The sequence below is a fragment of the Chinchilla lanigera genome, unplaced genomic scaffold, assembly GCF_000276665.1.
Source record: "Chinchilla lanigera isolate Chin_1 unplaced genomic scaffold, ChiLan1.0 scaffold00030, whole genome shotgun sequence".
Lineage (NCBI taxonomy): Eukaryota > Metazoa > Chordata > Mammalia > Rodentia > Chinchillidae > Chinchilla > Chinchilla lanigera.
The window spans coordinates 2,703,539-2,719,410 of record NW_004955431.1 but is presented as its reverse complement, the minus strand read 5'-3'; the positions used below and the strand labels follow the sequence as shown (position 1 = coordinate 2,719,410).

The 15,872-nt window shown below is 44.3% G+C and overlaps 1 protein-coding gene across 2 annotated transcripts; it reads right to left on the bottom strand.

The window, feature by feature from the left end:
- Positions 1 to 348: 348 nt before the first annotated feature.
- Mlnr (motilin receptor) lies at positions 349 to 7,993 on the bottom strand. 2 transcript variants are annotated; one of them, XR_261442.2, is made up of 3 exons: positions 7,055 to 7,993; positions 5,660 to 6,145; positions 349 to 1,294 (listed from the first exon to the last, which is right to left on the bottom strand). XR_261442.2 is itself a non-coding variant. In XM_005387575.2 (2 exons), the coding sequence occupies exons 1-2, from the start codon at positions 7,911 to 7,913 to the stop codon at positions 5,808 to 5,810; spliced, it is 1,197 nt and encodes a 398-aa protein (XP_005387632.1). In that variant the 5' UTR covers positions 7,914 to 7,993; the 3' UTR covers positions 5,424 to 5,807. The 2 variants fall into 2 exon arrangements, 1 of the variants encoding a protein (XP_005387632.1); XM_005387575.2 differs by lacking the exon at positions 349 to 1,294 and having other exon boundaries at positions 5,424 to 6,145.
- Between the last annotated feature and the right edge of the window lie 7,879 nt (positions 7,994 to 15,872).

Below are 15,872 nucleotides of genomic sequence, written 5' to 3'. Positions count from 1 at the left end.
TTCCTGTTCTTTGACTAACCATTACCTGTATTACTACTTGTCTTTCTTTGGATTCCTGGTTTTATTCCATTTTCAGTCTGTTAGTATTTCAAAGTACTCAAAGCATTTGTATTATTTTCCTTACTTTCTTGCTAGCTTAGCCATATTTTATCCAATACTTGTAGGTGCTTTGTAGCTGATTGGGAGGGTGGGATAGCTTATCCACAGTATTGTCAGAAATAATAGCCATTATTCATATTAGGTATGAACAAGTATCAAAGTTTTATTTAGCTCAGGAGTTGGCAAACTTCTATGAAGACCCAGATAGTAAATATTTTAGGTGTTTTGGGCCATTTTGTCTCTTGCAACTGCTTTACTCCGCTGCAAAAGCAGCCATAGACAATTGGTAAACAAATGAGTGTAGCTGTTTTTCAGTATAACTCAATTAATTCTCCCTATTTAACTCATAACATACCCTCCAGTTGTGGCATGAGACCTTCAGATACTATTTGAGGAATGGGGATTTAAGGACTCAGAGAGGAAGTGACTGTCTAAATCAAATAGTCAAGTTAAATACAATATATCTGGCTAATTTTCTTCAGGCAAATGAAACATAATACATTTGAGGTTAACTTTTTATTAGATTTTATTTTTAGAGCAGTTTTATGCTCCATGTACAATTGAGAGGATGGTACATAGATTCCCCGTGTGTCTCCTGTTCCCTAGATGCGTGGTCTTTCCTATTAGCCACATCACTACCAGATTGGTGTACTTGTTACAACCAATGAGCCTTCAGTGACCTATCGTTGTCACCCAAAGCACACAGTTTACACTATGAGTCACTGTTGGGGTGGTCTATTCTGTGGGTTTGGGCAAATCTGCGATGAAATGTATCCACCATTGTGGTATCAGTCAGATGAGTTTCACTGTCCTGAAAACTCTGTGCTCCACCTATTCATTCTTTCTTTCCACTACCTTGTCCGACACTGATCTTTTTACTGGCTTGCTAATTTTTTTTTCAGAATGTTGTGTAGTTGGAATCATACAGTATATGGCCTTATCAGATTGACTTTTTTCACTTGGTAATATGCATTTAAGTTTTCTTCATGTTTTTTCTTGGCTTAACTCTTTTCAGAGCTGAATAAAATTTCATTGTCTGGGTATACTACAATTTGTTTATCCATTCACCTATTGAAAGACATCATGGTTACTTTCAACTTTTGCCATTTATGTATAAAGTTGCTATAAACACCCAGGTGTGTTTTTGGCAGACAAGTTTTCTTACTTGCAGTCACTTGGGTTCCATGCATGTTATCTGAAAAGAGAGGCAAAGCAGAATAAATCATGGCCTCTGTCCTTAGGGCGCATGTTACCGCCGGTGTAACCTGCCTCAAATGGGGAGGGGGCACACACAGCCCACTGCCTCAATGTCCACACTTAGTTCTCCCTGTCTGGCTGACACCTTTTAGCCTTATTCCACTGGTGTCCCATATTCTTTAAAAAGTGTGTGTTAAGGCTGGGGTGTAACTCAGTCATGGGGTGCTTGCCTGAGGGTTTGATCTTCAGCACTAAAAGAAAAAGTGTTGTTTTCCTAAGAATGTAGTAAGTACGGTAGTTTGGTTCTCTCACTTCCTCTATAGCTTACACAGTAAGGGCCCAAGCAGTGGTTACCTGCGAAGTGTTCCTGTATTGTTCAGTGAGGACAAATGTTCTCACACTCTCAGAAGGAAAATGCTGATTTTGAAGGCTGCTCAGAGTGGAGCAGTGTTCTGTAATTTGTAAACTTTGGGATCTATAGAAAGCAGGCTCACAAATAAAATTTCATCAAATCAGTTTTACGTACCACTACTTTTTGTTGTTGTTTTCTTATACTGAGTGTTGAACCCAGGCCCTTCACCCTGAGCTACATCCCTAGCCCTTTGAAAAACTGTACTTTAAATTTTAACACAGGGTCTTGCTAAGGTACTACTCTGCTCCGGCTGGGTTCAGACTTGTGATCCTCCTTCCTTAGCTTGTCAGGGTGCTGGGATTATAAGCATGAACCGCCATGTTTCGTATAAAACTGTAGACATATGCAAGCATTTATATACAGCACTTCTATACACTGGCAAATATTATTATAACATCAACAGAAAGGGTCAACAGAAAGTAAGTTCAGACTTCTAAACATCATTAATACGTGGCTCATTTGTATCCCTGAGAGCCTGGCAAATGATTCCTTGGATGTAGGAAGTATAGCATAAACGTGCCTTGAACATTTTCTTCAGAAGTGGAAAAAAAAGAGGAAGAGTCTATGGCTATACCTCCCTGAATGCGCCCGATCTCATCTGATCTCAGAAGCTAAGCAGGGTCTGGCCTGGTTAGTACTTGGATGGGAAAAGTCTACAGAAAGGAGGAGAAACCTGATAGTCTGTCCTTGCGTCTCCTATAATGGCTTTTGTTAATTAATCTAGGAGCTGAATCATTGGTTTGTCTAGGTGACACAATTACACATTTCAAACAAAAATGCCATTAAAATGTTGATTTTGACACTAGCATGGGTTAATTTTTCTAGTGTAGTTTGCCCTACACATCAGGCACTCAGCAATTACTTGGTAAATATTTGCCATATGAATGAATGAAATGCAAACCCCCTCCCAAGGCTGGCAGCCCACCTGACATGATGAAAGTACTTTGGCCTGAAGAATGGAAGGCGCTGAGAGAGAGCTTGCTGGAATGCTGCACATGTCTCTGTGGGGATGTATGTGAGCAGGGCACACACAGCCTCCAGGAGGCACCCAGGGAGGAGAGGAATGCTCAGGACTGAAAACCACAGTTGGGCTGTTCCTCTCCAGTGATCCCTGACTTGTCCACTCTAGGCTTTCCCAGGACCCCCTTGTGTCCTGAGTTGTCAGTGCAAGATCACACCGCCCAGTTGGGGCAAAGAACAATTATAGATTTCAAAACAACTTTTCCAACATTTTTTGCCATAATCCATAATAAGAATGCATTTTATTTCATGAACTAGGAAATGCACCAATAAATACATAATTGAAGTTTCATAACCCAATAATTAGCCTTTGTACATATGGTGTGTTGATACTTCTATTCTATTCTATTCTATTCTATTCTATTCTATTCTATTCTATTCTATTCTATTCTATTCTATTCTATTCTATTCTTATTCTATTCCATTCCATTCCATTCCATTCCATTCCAGAATGAGTGACACACTACATTGATTTCACAGTATTCTAATGGGCTAACACCAGACTGGGACCTTTAGGGATGACAGGCTTCAGACTCTCCATCTCAGGAACCCTGGTGCAGAAAGAAGGATGACTTTTCCCACACCCACACATGAGAATGTGCTTAGGTCCCAGAAAAGTATAACATAAATCCCTGTTTTCTAGAATCTGAATAAGAAAGCTGAAAGGAGAGGTCATGGCTTCTATATTTACAATATTCTACAATGATCAGCAAGGTTCTCTACTGTGACCTTTCTTAGGTAGGGAAGAGGCTGCCACAGACTTTTGACTGCTTCAGAGAGGGACTCCCAGGCAGCTCCAGCACTTCCCAACTGGATGCCACCAGTCAGAAAAGTGGCAGCAGCACAAAGCTGCCTCTCCACCATGAGAATCCGCGTATCAGTCCTTCCCAACAGTGCTCCTCATTCCCTGAGGTTTCAGTGAGTATCTTGAGGGAGGGAGCTGGGGAGAAGGTTCTGTGATAAGATGAAATCATGGGGCTGGGGATTTAGCTCAGCGGCAAAGCGCCTGCCTGGCAAGCGCAAGGTCGTGAGTTCGGTTCCCGGTACCGGAAAAAAAAAAAAAAACAAACAAACAAAGATAAGGAAATCATGAGAGAAACAACTCAGAGCTTCTGACTTATTTTGTTGTATTGTGGCTTGGAAGAGGAGTGGAATGCAGTCTTTTTCTGCCATATTTGACTACAGAGCCCTTTTGAAATATAAGTCCTGAAAATCTGCAGTACACGATTTAGGCAGTGCCTCCCCAAGTGACAGCTGTCGGCTGCTTCACTATCTATGAGCAGAGCAGAGGCAGGCTAGAGCCGCCTTCACTCCTGCACAGAGAAGATGGGCCAGAGTTATGATGCTTTGCCTGTGTTTGGCTAATAAAGTGAAAAAGCAGTAGAATTTTACTAATATTTTACTAATATCAAGAAGTCCCTGGTTGCTTATGAATTCATCACTTGTAGTTTTAACTATTCAAAAGAACCACAGTGCTCTGTGACATGAAGTAATTTAGCAACTTGCTGAGGCTGTCCAGACTGCGCTAAGAAGCAGTCACCAAGTCAGTGAGCAACCTGGCTAGCTCTCCAGTTTTCAGTCATATTGTGACCTTACTGTCACTGTAACTCTAGTGAAATTATATTTTATAGTATTTGACACTTTTCTAGTACTTGTGGTATTTTCTGATATTTTCTGTTAGCTGATACTGTGGACCTTCATAAAGCTCTCAGGACAAATTCTTCATAAATGTCAACAATATACTATTAAGTTTGAACTTTATCCCTTGGAAAAACAGAAAAAGGCTTTACATACAACTGAGCAAGTTGTGCCCTGCCCACCTCCAGGGGCTGTACTCGTATAAACTAAGGCACAAATGAGGCCCTTTGGAGTTGTGTGGCAGAGAGTAGTCTTGTAACATGCTTAGGTTTTACACTATAAAAGACAAAACAAAGTAACAGTTGGTCAAAATGTCCAATCCATTCTCCTTCATTCCACTAATTCCTGTGATTTTCAGTAAGTGTGGCATTTCAGTGTGGGTATGCATGGAAATCTTAGAGTCTAGATTCACACGCAGGCCCCTCAGTTCCTCTTTTGGAAATCTAACATTCAGTTCTATCAGTAGTAAAACAGGAGTAATGACAATACTTCGCAGGCTGAAGCAAGGTAAGGCAATAAAGCTCTTTATGAAGTCATCAGGAGTCATCTAAGCAGGCCAGCTTCTCCTGTAACTCTCTGCCCTGGGGCTTCAAGCTCAAGTTTGCCATTTCAAGACCAAATGGAACAGAAGAATCCTACAGGAAATTATAGGAAGAAGTGAGTTGCAATAGGTCTAAACATTGTAGTTTTCAAAGAGCATATTGTGCCTTAACTTTATGATTTGCTCCCAATCTGGAGTGTGGCACCCCTGAACAGTGAAACCTATCTGAATTTTTCGTACTTGTTACTAAATGTTTCTGCTGCCCTACATAGGCATTAAATAATTCCTTGGTTCTCATTATCTCATTTTCAGGATATCCTCATTATCTTGGTTCCTTGTATTGCACCATTATATTTATATCTCAACATAAAAAACAGAACAACCGGGCGTGGTGGCGCACGCCTGTAATCCCAACACTCAGGAGGCTGAGGCAGAAGGATCGTTGAGTTCAAGACCAGCCTGGGCTACAATGTGAGCTTAAGGCCACCCTGAACTGCATAGCAAGACCCTGTCTCAAAAAGACCAAAAAACCACAAAAACAAACAAACAAACAAAAAACAACAGACTCCTGATATTGGAGGCAACTTCTCTCTGTATCACTTAACTATAAAGTGAGCAGTCACATTTCTAAAGAGAAACAAAATTACAAGCGTCTCCAGAGCACATTTTGTAATGTGGGATTTCATGATGCTAAAGTGGAAGTAGATACATGAAAGGGACACTAGAAGGACTGGTATAGTTACAGTTCATACCTTGGTTAAAAAAAAAAATCGACAGTTTCTTCACCAACTTGCAAAGTCGCAACCATTCTGCAGTCTTCTTAATAGCATCCCATCCCTTACTTGCACTTATGTACAAATCTGTTGTCCCCAAAGTCCCAGAACTGGCTTCCTCGCGCTGTTAGGCCATTGCCTTTGTGTTAGTCATTGTCTCTGTGCAGCCAGCAGTGTCTTCTCCAGTGTCCCTCTTGGGATCCTCCATAGAGTCCCTGCTTCCACAGAAACCTCTCAGCTTGAACTGTCTTGTGAGCAGCAATTTATAGGCAGCTGCTCTATATTTCTTGGAAATGAGGTTGTAGAGGACAGGGTTGATGGATGCACTGAGATAGAAAAGTTGCAGAGCAACAATGTTAAAGTACTGAGAAAAGTACATCATGTGGGAGTCTTCTGTGTTTATATAAATGATTCTGCCAATGTGGAAAGGCAACCAGCAAACTATAAATGCCAGAACCACGACCACTGCAAAAACAAGACATGGTGCCATAATTAGCAAAAGCATTCTAAGTCAAATAAGGGTTCCTTTGAGAAACCATCTGCAGTAACAGCAAAATAAATTAGAACTTGTACCTAGCCCAATCCCTGTGCCAAAAAACCCAGCCAACCAACCAACCAACCAACCAAAACCCAGTTAACTACATCGATATTTACTGAAACCTGCATGTTAGGCTCCTATCTGTGTCCTCAAGACTGACTATAAACCAGAAAGGCAACTGTTCCTAACCGTTTTGGCAGACTTCCTTCCACAAACCCACTTGAAAGACATATTCTTTGTTTCTTCATTGTAAAGAATTCTGCAAAAGGTCTACCCGATCTTTGATTTTTTTTTTTAATGTGGGCATGGTTCACTTTAGCTTTCAGGATAACTTAGCATTAAATAAAATCTTCAGCTTAACGCAGTCTACCCTGTTTTTGCTCAAGGGCACTATGAGTAATCCATAGCAGTCGCATCTGACAGACAGGCAACTGAGTTAAGAGCCCCCAGTTTCTCATCCTAGCTTTCAGGAGCTTTGGAAAATCATTGCTGTTCGCTAGACCCAGTTATCTCACCCTCGGAGGTGCCCAGGGTCCCCCAGAGGGGGAGCCTCGGTTCACGAACTTAATTTTTTTCCATGATTCTCGTCACAAGTAGAATTGGATGAGAAGCAAATCAAATTCAATGGCTGGGTTCAGTGTTGATCTTATAGGGAAATTTGATTCGATTCTCATGCAGTTCGGCTCGCGACCAGAATCGTGGGAAGAATTAAGTTCATGAAACGGGATGGCTTTGTCTGGAGACTGACGTACGGCGGAAGGCCCTCGGAGCTCGCGCGGCCCAGCGGCTGGTGGAAACCCGGCTGGCGTGCTTGGAACAGAGGGGGCGCCACTTACGCAGGACGCGGACGCTTTGCCGGTGGCCCTTTTCCCGCCCCGAGGCAGCCGGGCCTTGCAGCAGACCCCGGGTCTTCCACAGCTTCCGCCCCATGAGCCCGTAGAGGATGCTGAGGCACAGGAAGGGCAGGAAAAAGTAGGCCGTGGTGACCCACAGCATGACGCGGAGCGCGCCCAGCTGCGCGCCACTGGGCCGGCACTCGCGGCTGAACAGCGCTGCGGCCTCGCGTTCCGACGGCGGGGACGGCGGCGCCCCGGGGGACGGCGTGAGCTGCGCAGTCCCGTTAAGGTGTGGGCGCCCAGGGCTGCCGGGGTCCTGCTCGACGCCCACCAGAAAGAAGAAGGGCCCTGCGGAGAGCAGCGCCACGGCCCAGAGCGCGGCGATGAGCGCGCGGACGCGGCGCCGGGTGACCAGCACTCGGGCCCGCAGCGGGCGGCAGATGGCCAGGTAGCGCTCGACGCTCAGAGCGGTCATGTGCAGCAGCGTGGCGTAGGTGCAGCCCTCGCCCAAGTAGAGCGACAAGCGGCAGAGAAGCGACCCGAACACCCAGGGACGCGAGCGCCACAGGCGGTACAGGTCGAAAGGGAGCCCGAGCAGGATGAGCAGGTCGGACACGGCCATGCTGCCCAGGTACAGGTTGGTGGTGGTCCGCATGTCCCGGTAGCGTCCGATGAGCAGTACGGTCACCACATTGCCGCTCACCCCGACGGCGAACAGACCCAGACACACTGCGGTCACCGGCACCAGCGCCCCCAGGGGGAAGGCGGAGCAGCGGCGCTCATCGCAGGGCAGCAGGTCGGCCCACGCCGGCTCCCGAGCGCCCTCGGGGCTGTCGCTGCCGTTCCAGGGGCTCCCCATGGGGGCCAGGGGCCCGACGGCGGACGCGGTGGCGCGGGGGCACAGGCGCACCCCTCCGCGCACAGCCAAAGCCCGCGGCGCGGGGCTCGGGAGCGCAGGTCTTCGCCGGGGTGGGAGCTGCAGGGCGCTGGGAGCCGCAGCGCCAAGTCTCCGCCCCTGGCCGCAGCTCCCGCGCCCTCTCCCAGTCCTTTTGTATCCCAGGGCGCTTCCCTCGCAACCAGCTGGCGCACCCCGCCAGGCGGCGACCGCAGAGCACGAGCCCTGCCGCGTCCTGGGTAGCAGTTTCTGAACCCTAGAGAAGTTGCTTCCTTGGACCCAGCGCAGGGCGGGTGTTTTGGTCAGTCAAGTACACAAGGGACTTTGTGAGGGATCTTAGGTACCGGCTGTGTTCTGGAGGTTTGGAAACGCTCTCACTGACTACCAGGAAGTAGTACAATCCTAAACAGTAGGACAGTCTAGATCAGAATTTAGAGTCCCCCGAAAATCTGGTCTTGCTCCGCAAAAGACTTGCAGTGCGACACTGGACCAGTGCTGTCCTCACCCAGCCCACTTCTCTGTAAATTTGCAAGTGGTAGTGGAGGCTGTTGACTGAATAATTTCAAGGGTCCCTGAAATCTACAAACATGAACATGTTTACTTAGCATAAGAAAGATTTAAGTGTTTATATGTACCCATGTGATACGCTGTTTTATCTACAGAATGCTTTCAAAATGTTTTATAAACCAGGCTATTTGCCGACATCTGAAAGAATAAAAATTTTGGAAAAGGATGGAAACTGACGTCTGAGTCAGTCCTCATGACAACAGCTGAGGTGCAGTGCTTAGGCTGTGGCTGGCCCTGTGCTTTCTCCTTAATCCTGTGTCCCGAGGAGCTCCTTCCCTGTGGACCAGGTGCGTCTCCCTTTAGATCAAGCAGGCAGTGAGAGGCAGCCTGGGACGTGAAAGGTGGCTGGTCTAACCCTGCAGCCCTGACGCCTCACCAGTGTCCGGTTCCACCTCCTTAATGTCTTGGCCTCGCTTGTCCTCACCCAAGCCTCTCAAGTTGCTCTTCTGCCAACTCCTCTATCTCTGTGCTGACAAACTCATGTCTAGTGTTTTTTTCCTCCACCCATCTTTCTGTGGCTTAAAAATTCAGCCTTCCGGCCTGGCATGGTGGTGCACACCTGTAATCACAGCACTTGGGAAATTGAGGCAGGAGGATCACCTGAGTTTGAGGCCAGCCTGAACTACTTAGTGAGATCCTATCTCAAATAAAACCAAAAATAGTTTTTTTCAACCTTTTCCTTCAAGTTCCCTTCTTCCTTGTTTTGAACCTGAAACCTGCCTTTACACTAGGAAGTGCTTCCCTTCAGTTCTCTTCACCTGCAGGAACCATACCCTTGGTGGGGCTCCCTGTCACACCCCCAGCTCTGCTATTTTTAGCTGTCCTAAAGCCTAGCTTTATCAGGGACTGCCCTCTCCAGGTCTTCCCCTGGGCTAACCCTTATTCCCAGGGACTGGGTGCCTCCCTGTCTCCCATAAGTACCCACCCACTCACGTGATTCTTGCCTTGGCCTCTCGGGGTGTTGACCTCCTTTCTATCAGGATCATGCCCTGGATCCCTTCTATAAGCGATCCTGGTGGGTGGCTGCCGTCATCCCCACTTCTGATCCCACCCCCACTCTTCCAGCTCACTTTTACTTGTGCTTTCCCTCCTATAATCCTTCACCCCGTGGAGTCCTCCAGTCAGTCCCTCCTGACTTTTGTCTGTCCCTCAACTTCCTCATGTCTTCACTTCCCTTCATTTGCCAGCCTAAACTCCATGAGGGTCATGACCACCCCAGTCTCGCCCCGATCCCTTGCCCTGCTCTCTGATGTCGTATCTGTCTACTCAAGCAGGCCACTGGCATGACCTGGCTAAGGGAAATTCTCTGCCCACTCCATGCAGGCTCCCACCCAGCTGCTGAGTTGTTTCACTGGAAACGTGTGACTCCAGCAGGAGCCTAGTGACTCCTGCCACCCAAATTCCCTGCTTCCTTCCCCACCCCCCCTCCTGTCATGTGTCCTCCTTTCTCCTTAAATACCTTCCGCTCCTCCCTCTAGGCTGGCGACTGTGTGCTTGTTTTTCTGAAAATAAAAAAAATAGAAGCAATCAGAAGGAAATTTCTCAACCTTCCACTACCATACATATACTCCCTCATTTTTCTCCCTGGACAGATGAATGAATTGAAGGTACTTGTATCTGGAGTCAGCTCAGCCCCTCAAGCGCTCTATTTCCCTCCTGGAGGGAGCCACTCTTTAATTCCCTCTCTCATATATCATCAACATTTCCTCCCTTCTGCATCATTTCCGTGATTTCAGCAAAACTCAAGAGAGGTTCTGCATTCACTGACTCCACTTTTTCTCTTTCCCTTCCTCCTCCCCTTAGCCAGAGAAAATGTAATTGCTTCGTTTATAGTTGATGTGGTTTTCTCTGCGTTCTTGGCGGTTAGGCAGCAAGAGGAAATGATCTAGCGAGTAAAGCACAGGCCAGTTGATCCGGGGCACAGATCGTCTAGGTAGTAAGCCCTTCTCTCGCCGGGTCTTTTCCTTAGGTGACCCACGTGTGTGGGAAGGGAAGCCAGGTGGCTGTAAGATCTTTGTGCAGACAGAATAGAGACAAGTACCTAAGTCTGTGCTGGTTCCTGGGCTGGCAGTTGTTAGACTCTTCCTGCCTTGCAAAGGGCAGTTGCTGTCCCCTTCCAGCCTAGCCACCAGCTTCTCTGCTGTCTTCTGGCAGAGTCTGTGACTTGAGAATATATGGTCTTTTCCTTTGATTAAAGGGACTTCTGGCTCGCACAGGCTGTAGATCCGAGTCTGCTAGTGCCTCTCCCCTCCCACTGGCACATCCCCAACGGTCACTAGTTAGCATCCTGGCGCCTGAATCCTGTCCCCTCTTTGCCTATTCTGCATCACATACCTGTCACTCAGATACTCTTTTTCTCTGTTGAATTTTCCCTTCACAGTTTATTACCAATACACTATTTAATTTTCTGAGGTATTTTGTTATCTATCTCACTTTGTCTCCCAGTACCATGTGCGCCAGAAGGCAGGGCTTTTTAATCTATTGTGTTCATTGCTCTTTCCCTGGTGCCTGTTGAATTAGTACCTGGCTCAAAATAAGAATTTGATAACTATTTATCTCTGGGAATGAATAAGCCTCTGCAGAAGCAGGGACCTTTGCTTTTTTTTAGTTTTTGGTGTGGGGACCTGCGCTCTGATTGCACTGGGTACTCAGTACGAGTGCATTGATAACCTAGTTCAGGAGAGAGCACTGATTTGAAGAGGTGGATGCACAGAAGGCTTTCTGATACCGTTGTGGCAGTGGGGTTCAAGCAAGACGTGGCCCTTACCGTGTAGCTGAGCCTTTATTGTTAATGGGTTGCCATCCCCGTTCGTGAAAGAAATGGGGCAAGTTATGTAAAAACTGACCAAATCTGTTCTCTACAGTTTTTTAGTTCTCCAGTCCTTCACCAGCCTCCTGACCTCACAGTTCATCTGATGAGAGGGAGTTCTCAGTGGACCTGGAATGGTGTGCACCTCTCATGTGATCATGAGAGGACAGGAGTGAGTCCAGGTTTGGATTGAGTATAGCCCTGTTCCTGGAAGAGGTTGATGTCATTAATAGGCTTCTGGCCCCTGGCTGGAGACCTCACAAATTGGCCCATGGCAGGCTGGGAATGTACTGGGTTAAAAATGAAACTAAGGCTGGGCCTGGTGGCGCGTGTCTGTAATCCCAGCACTCGAAGGCTGAGGCAGGAGGATCACTGTGAGCTTGAGGCCAGCCTGGGCTACAAATGAGTTCAAGTCAGCCTGAACTGTATAACAAAAACCTGTCTCAAGAAAACAAAAACAAAAACTGTGGCTAATACTTGCTGTGTGAGTTTAATTCTTAACTGTTATGGGGTGGGATCCTTTTGGTATCCCCAAAGCTTAGGGAAGTTATCTAGTTATCCTAGGTCACTGGGGTAGCTAGGCATTATGGGCAATGCTGTCCAGCCCATTCCAGAGTGCACAAGCATTAACCACTGTGCTATGTGGCCTCTTGCTGTATGGACCATAGCACTATCAGCTGTACAGATGCTAAGTATGACATGAACTCTGCCAGAAAAAATGTCTTCCAGAAACCAGATTTTGTGGGCAAATGGGAGGATAGGAAAAGCTTTGAGGAGCTTTAGGGTGGGTCCCTCACATGCAGGTACAGTTTACCTGCTGACACTTACAAAAACTGTAGGTTTTATTTGCTTTTCTCATAGAAGGGCAATATATAAGGCAGTGGTTGAAAAGTGAGTACCTATAGCAACTGACACACATTTCTGTGTTTTTTCTTCTCCAGCAATTCAATTATTTATTCCTCTAAAAAGTATGTTAAAGTGTATAGCTGTCATCCACATGGTATATATGAATGACATATAAGATGGGGCCTTTTATTACTTTTTTTTTTTTTATCAAATTTTTAGTGTTCTACACCAGTGCTGTACTGTAGTTATTTTAAAAATGAACTTCACATATTTTTGTATTTTTCCAATTGTTTGCTATATATAAAAGAAACTCACTATAAAATGCTTCAAGAAAAAAAGGAGACAAAAGAAATTCTGAACTTCCTAGAAATGTACAGCTATTACATCTAAAAAAGGTTCTCAGATACACATATACAAGCATCCTGGACAATCCCACTCTTATCCCCTTCCTGCTTTCCCTTTTTAGCTGAAACCATGGTAAGAGTTCTAATTTCTGCAGAATTTCTAATTTAGAAAAAGTAACTTCTCACTGTTGGAAATCCAGGGTTTATCTTTTTCAGATTAATTCATTAAAAAACTCATAAGTAAAATAATGCATATTTAAGGGAAATATTATACAGACTTTTCTGTGCAGAAGTACATAAGATTTTTTAAAATCTATTACCATTCATTTATTTTTGTACAAAAATGTATAAATATGTTACTAGCTTTTCATAACAAACAAAAAACCACTTAAATAAAAGATACCAGATGAAAATTACCTTTTACTGCTTTAAAATTTTTTATGGGCTTATATATATATACACATATACTTCTGCATATATGTATATATTTCTGCTTAGAATGGAGTTCCTAGGGAAGAAAAGCGCCTGCATTAAAAGCAGGCCACTTTAAAAAAAAGAAAAAATTCTGGTAAATTCCAAGAAAAAAGCAACCCCAAAGTGGTAAAAGAGTACAAGGGCTGGGGATATAGCTCAGTGGCACAGCACCTGCCTGGCAAGGTTATGAGTTTGATTACTGGTACAAAAAAAAAAAGAGTACAAACATTTACTTCACAATTTGTATTCTCATCAAGATAATTTTATACAACTTTACAACTTTCATCAGCTTATGCTCTTCAAAAGGCTTTGAGAATTTTTTTCTGATTAAGAAAAAATAGCAATGCAATATTTTTAAAGTTTTATTTTTAAAGTTTTTTACACTCTACACATTATATATAAATGGTTTGATATATCAGATTTTTGTAACCTATACATTGCCAAGACCCCACCCCCGTAACTGGTGGTAAATTATCCAAAAAGTGATTTTCCTGCTTTAACATTTCTACCACACAACTTCTTAAAAAATGTTTTAAATGTTAGATTATTTCAAGAACAATATTTTTACAAAGTCATATAAATTATTCATTTTTTTGTTAATAACCAGGACTTGGAAGTCTCTTGGAAGAATTTTAAGATTTGCAGGTTTTTCTCCACAGTTGACAAGCGCTCAATACTTGGTTCATCCATGCCCAACCTCCTCAGACAGAAACACACAGCAACACAAAGTTAGAAAAAGTCTGAAAGACAACCTTCTGGGTCTGAAATGAAGGGTCACAAAATACTTCAATTATCTACTAATGCATTAAAAAGACATTTAAAAAAGTCCTTGGGGACTTCTGGGAAGATGGCAGAGTGGTAAGCAAATTACCCTCTGAGCTTCTGAGATTTGCCATCCAGACAGTGGAATATAGCAATGCAAGGAAGAGAAGTGGGGAAGTGGGTCCCCTGGACACAGGAAGGATTTGCAATGAGAATTGAAGCCCACAGGGAGACTGAAGAGAGAAACTTCAATGAAGAAGACAAAGGTGGTGGGTAGTGCCTTCTCACTGAGTCAGGGCTCACTGTGTGGAGGAGTGGTTCAAACCTGTGGATACATGGTGATTGCTAGAAACCTGAGAGGCCTCCACAGAGAGATGCAGCAGTGCAGTGGAGGAGTGGACCCCATGGACTGCACTGGGTGGTGAGTGGAGCAGATTTGGACATCCCATGGGAGAGGGTGATTGGCCAGGAGCTACCTTGGAGAGGGGCCAAATGAGCTTCAAATTCAGAACAGCTGCTGGCTCTATCCAGCAGCTTCCAGCTGAGTTCAAGACCAAAGAAAGTGTGCTGACTGCTGCATGCTGAACAGGTCTGTCTGGTTCCAGCCTCATGGTCAGAAACAGACTGGCACATCAGGGGAAATAAAGGTGAAGACTCACTGAGATTATCCACTACCCCACCATAAAGCTACTGCTGGTTTGCTGAGATAAATCAACATGTACCTGGACTCTGTCTCCACATGTCTACCAGTGACAGCAGAGACACACCTTGAAGTGAACTCTCCTCCCCCTCCCTTTTGTTGTTTTTTCCTTCATTGTTTGACCTTGTTTTTATATGAGTGTGAATGTAGTTTCTAGTTTTTTTTTTTTTTTTGTGGTAGTTACTCTGTTCTGTTCTTTTTATTTCTGCCTTCTCTCTTTTTCTCCTGTCTTCTGCACCAGTTTCCCAAAGTTTATGTGGTCCTCCTTTGTCCTCCAGCCTTGCTTCTAATCTCTTTCTCTTCTGTTTCTCCATTTTTTCTCCTAACCCTTTTAAAATTTTCTTCCTTGAGGGTAAAATTGGCATATTGAGGGCTTATTTACTGTATACAGTTGTCTGGTTCATTTTAGATTTTGTTATATAACCACATGTCTAGTTTATACAGTTAAAAGTGGCAAATTAATGGATACCTCAATTTGTCATTTTCTAGGTTGTGTTTGATGCTATTGCTGATTGTACCACTTTAGCCAAAGTGATGTAATTGTTCTAAACAGCTGTTCTTCCTGGTATACCAAGACTAAGACCCTGGTATGCCCAAGGGTCATAGAAAATACTGTGGGCCAGTGCCAAAGAACAAGGGGCTGGGCCAAGTGGGCACCAACTTCTCATGCCCAATAAATTGAAGAGGTAGGATCTTGCAATAGAAGTCAAAACACAAAAACCAGCTATACCTGGAAAATGCCTCTGAGAAGTAGCCATTTCCTAAGCGTTCTAAATACTAGCAATAAAGGTACTCAGCATAGGAAATTTGTAAGCATCAACCCAGGAATTAAACTAAAAAAAATGAGAAAACATTTAAACAAGATGCAACCCCACACATCCAGTTAACCAAAGGCAAACCCAGGGCACAATGAGGTGGGACAATGTGAAAGCCACCCACCTGGACTCTATGAAGTGGTAACAACAAAGCAAATGACTGAAGCTCTAGAAAAAAAATTTAATCAGAAATAATTTCTCAGATAACTACAGAGATGGTGACCACAATGAACAACATGCCTAATGACTCTAGAGTAGATACAAATAAAAATACAGGAGCTTAGGAAAATGATGAAAACCATGAATGCCAACATAGGAAAAAAATGGAATCCATAAAACAGATTGAAGCAGATATCCAGAAGACTAAAAATTCCATTGAAAGTATCCACAGCAGAATAAACCAATGTGAGGACAGAATCTCAGAAATAGAAGACAGGCTTGTGGTTAGTGATCATGAAAAGAAAGATGTCTTAAAAATAGCATGGGACCATGAAAAATCAATCCAGCAGCTGCTAGATGATGCAAAGAAGAATAACATAAGGTTGATTGGAGTCAAAGAAAATGGAGGAGATAACAAATTTCATATATATATATATATATATATAT

What these genes read in the sequence shown, in the direction of transcription:
- Mlnr (XM_005387575.2), bottom strand. Translation starts at nt 7,913, where the DNA reads ATGGGGAGCCCCTGGAACGGCAGCGACAGCCCCGAGGGCGCTCGGGAG. An exon ending in GCAAAGCGTCCGCGTCCTGC is followed by an intron (nt 6,146 to 7,054) that starts GTAAGTGGCGCC and finishes TTGTTTTTGCAG; the next exon opens with TGGTCGTGGTTCTGGCATTT.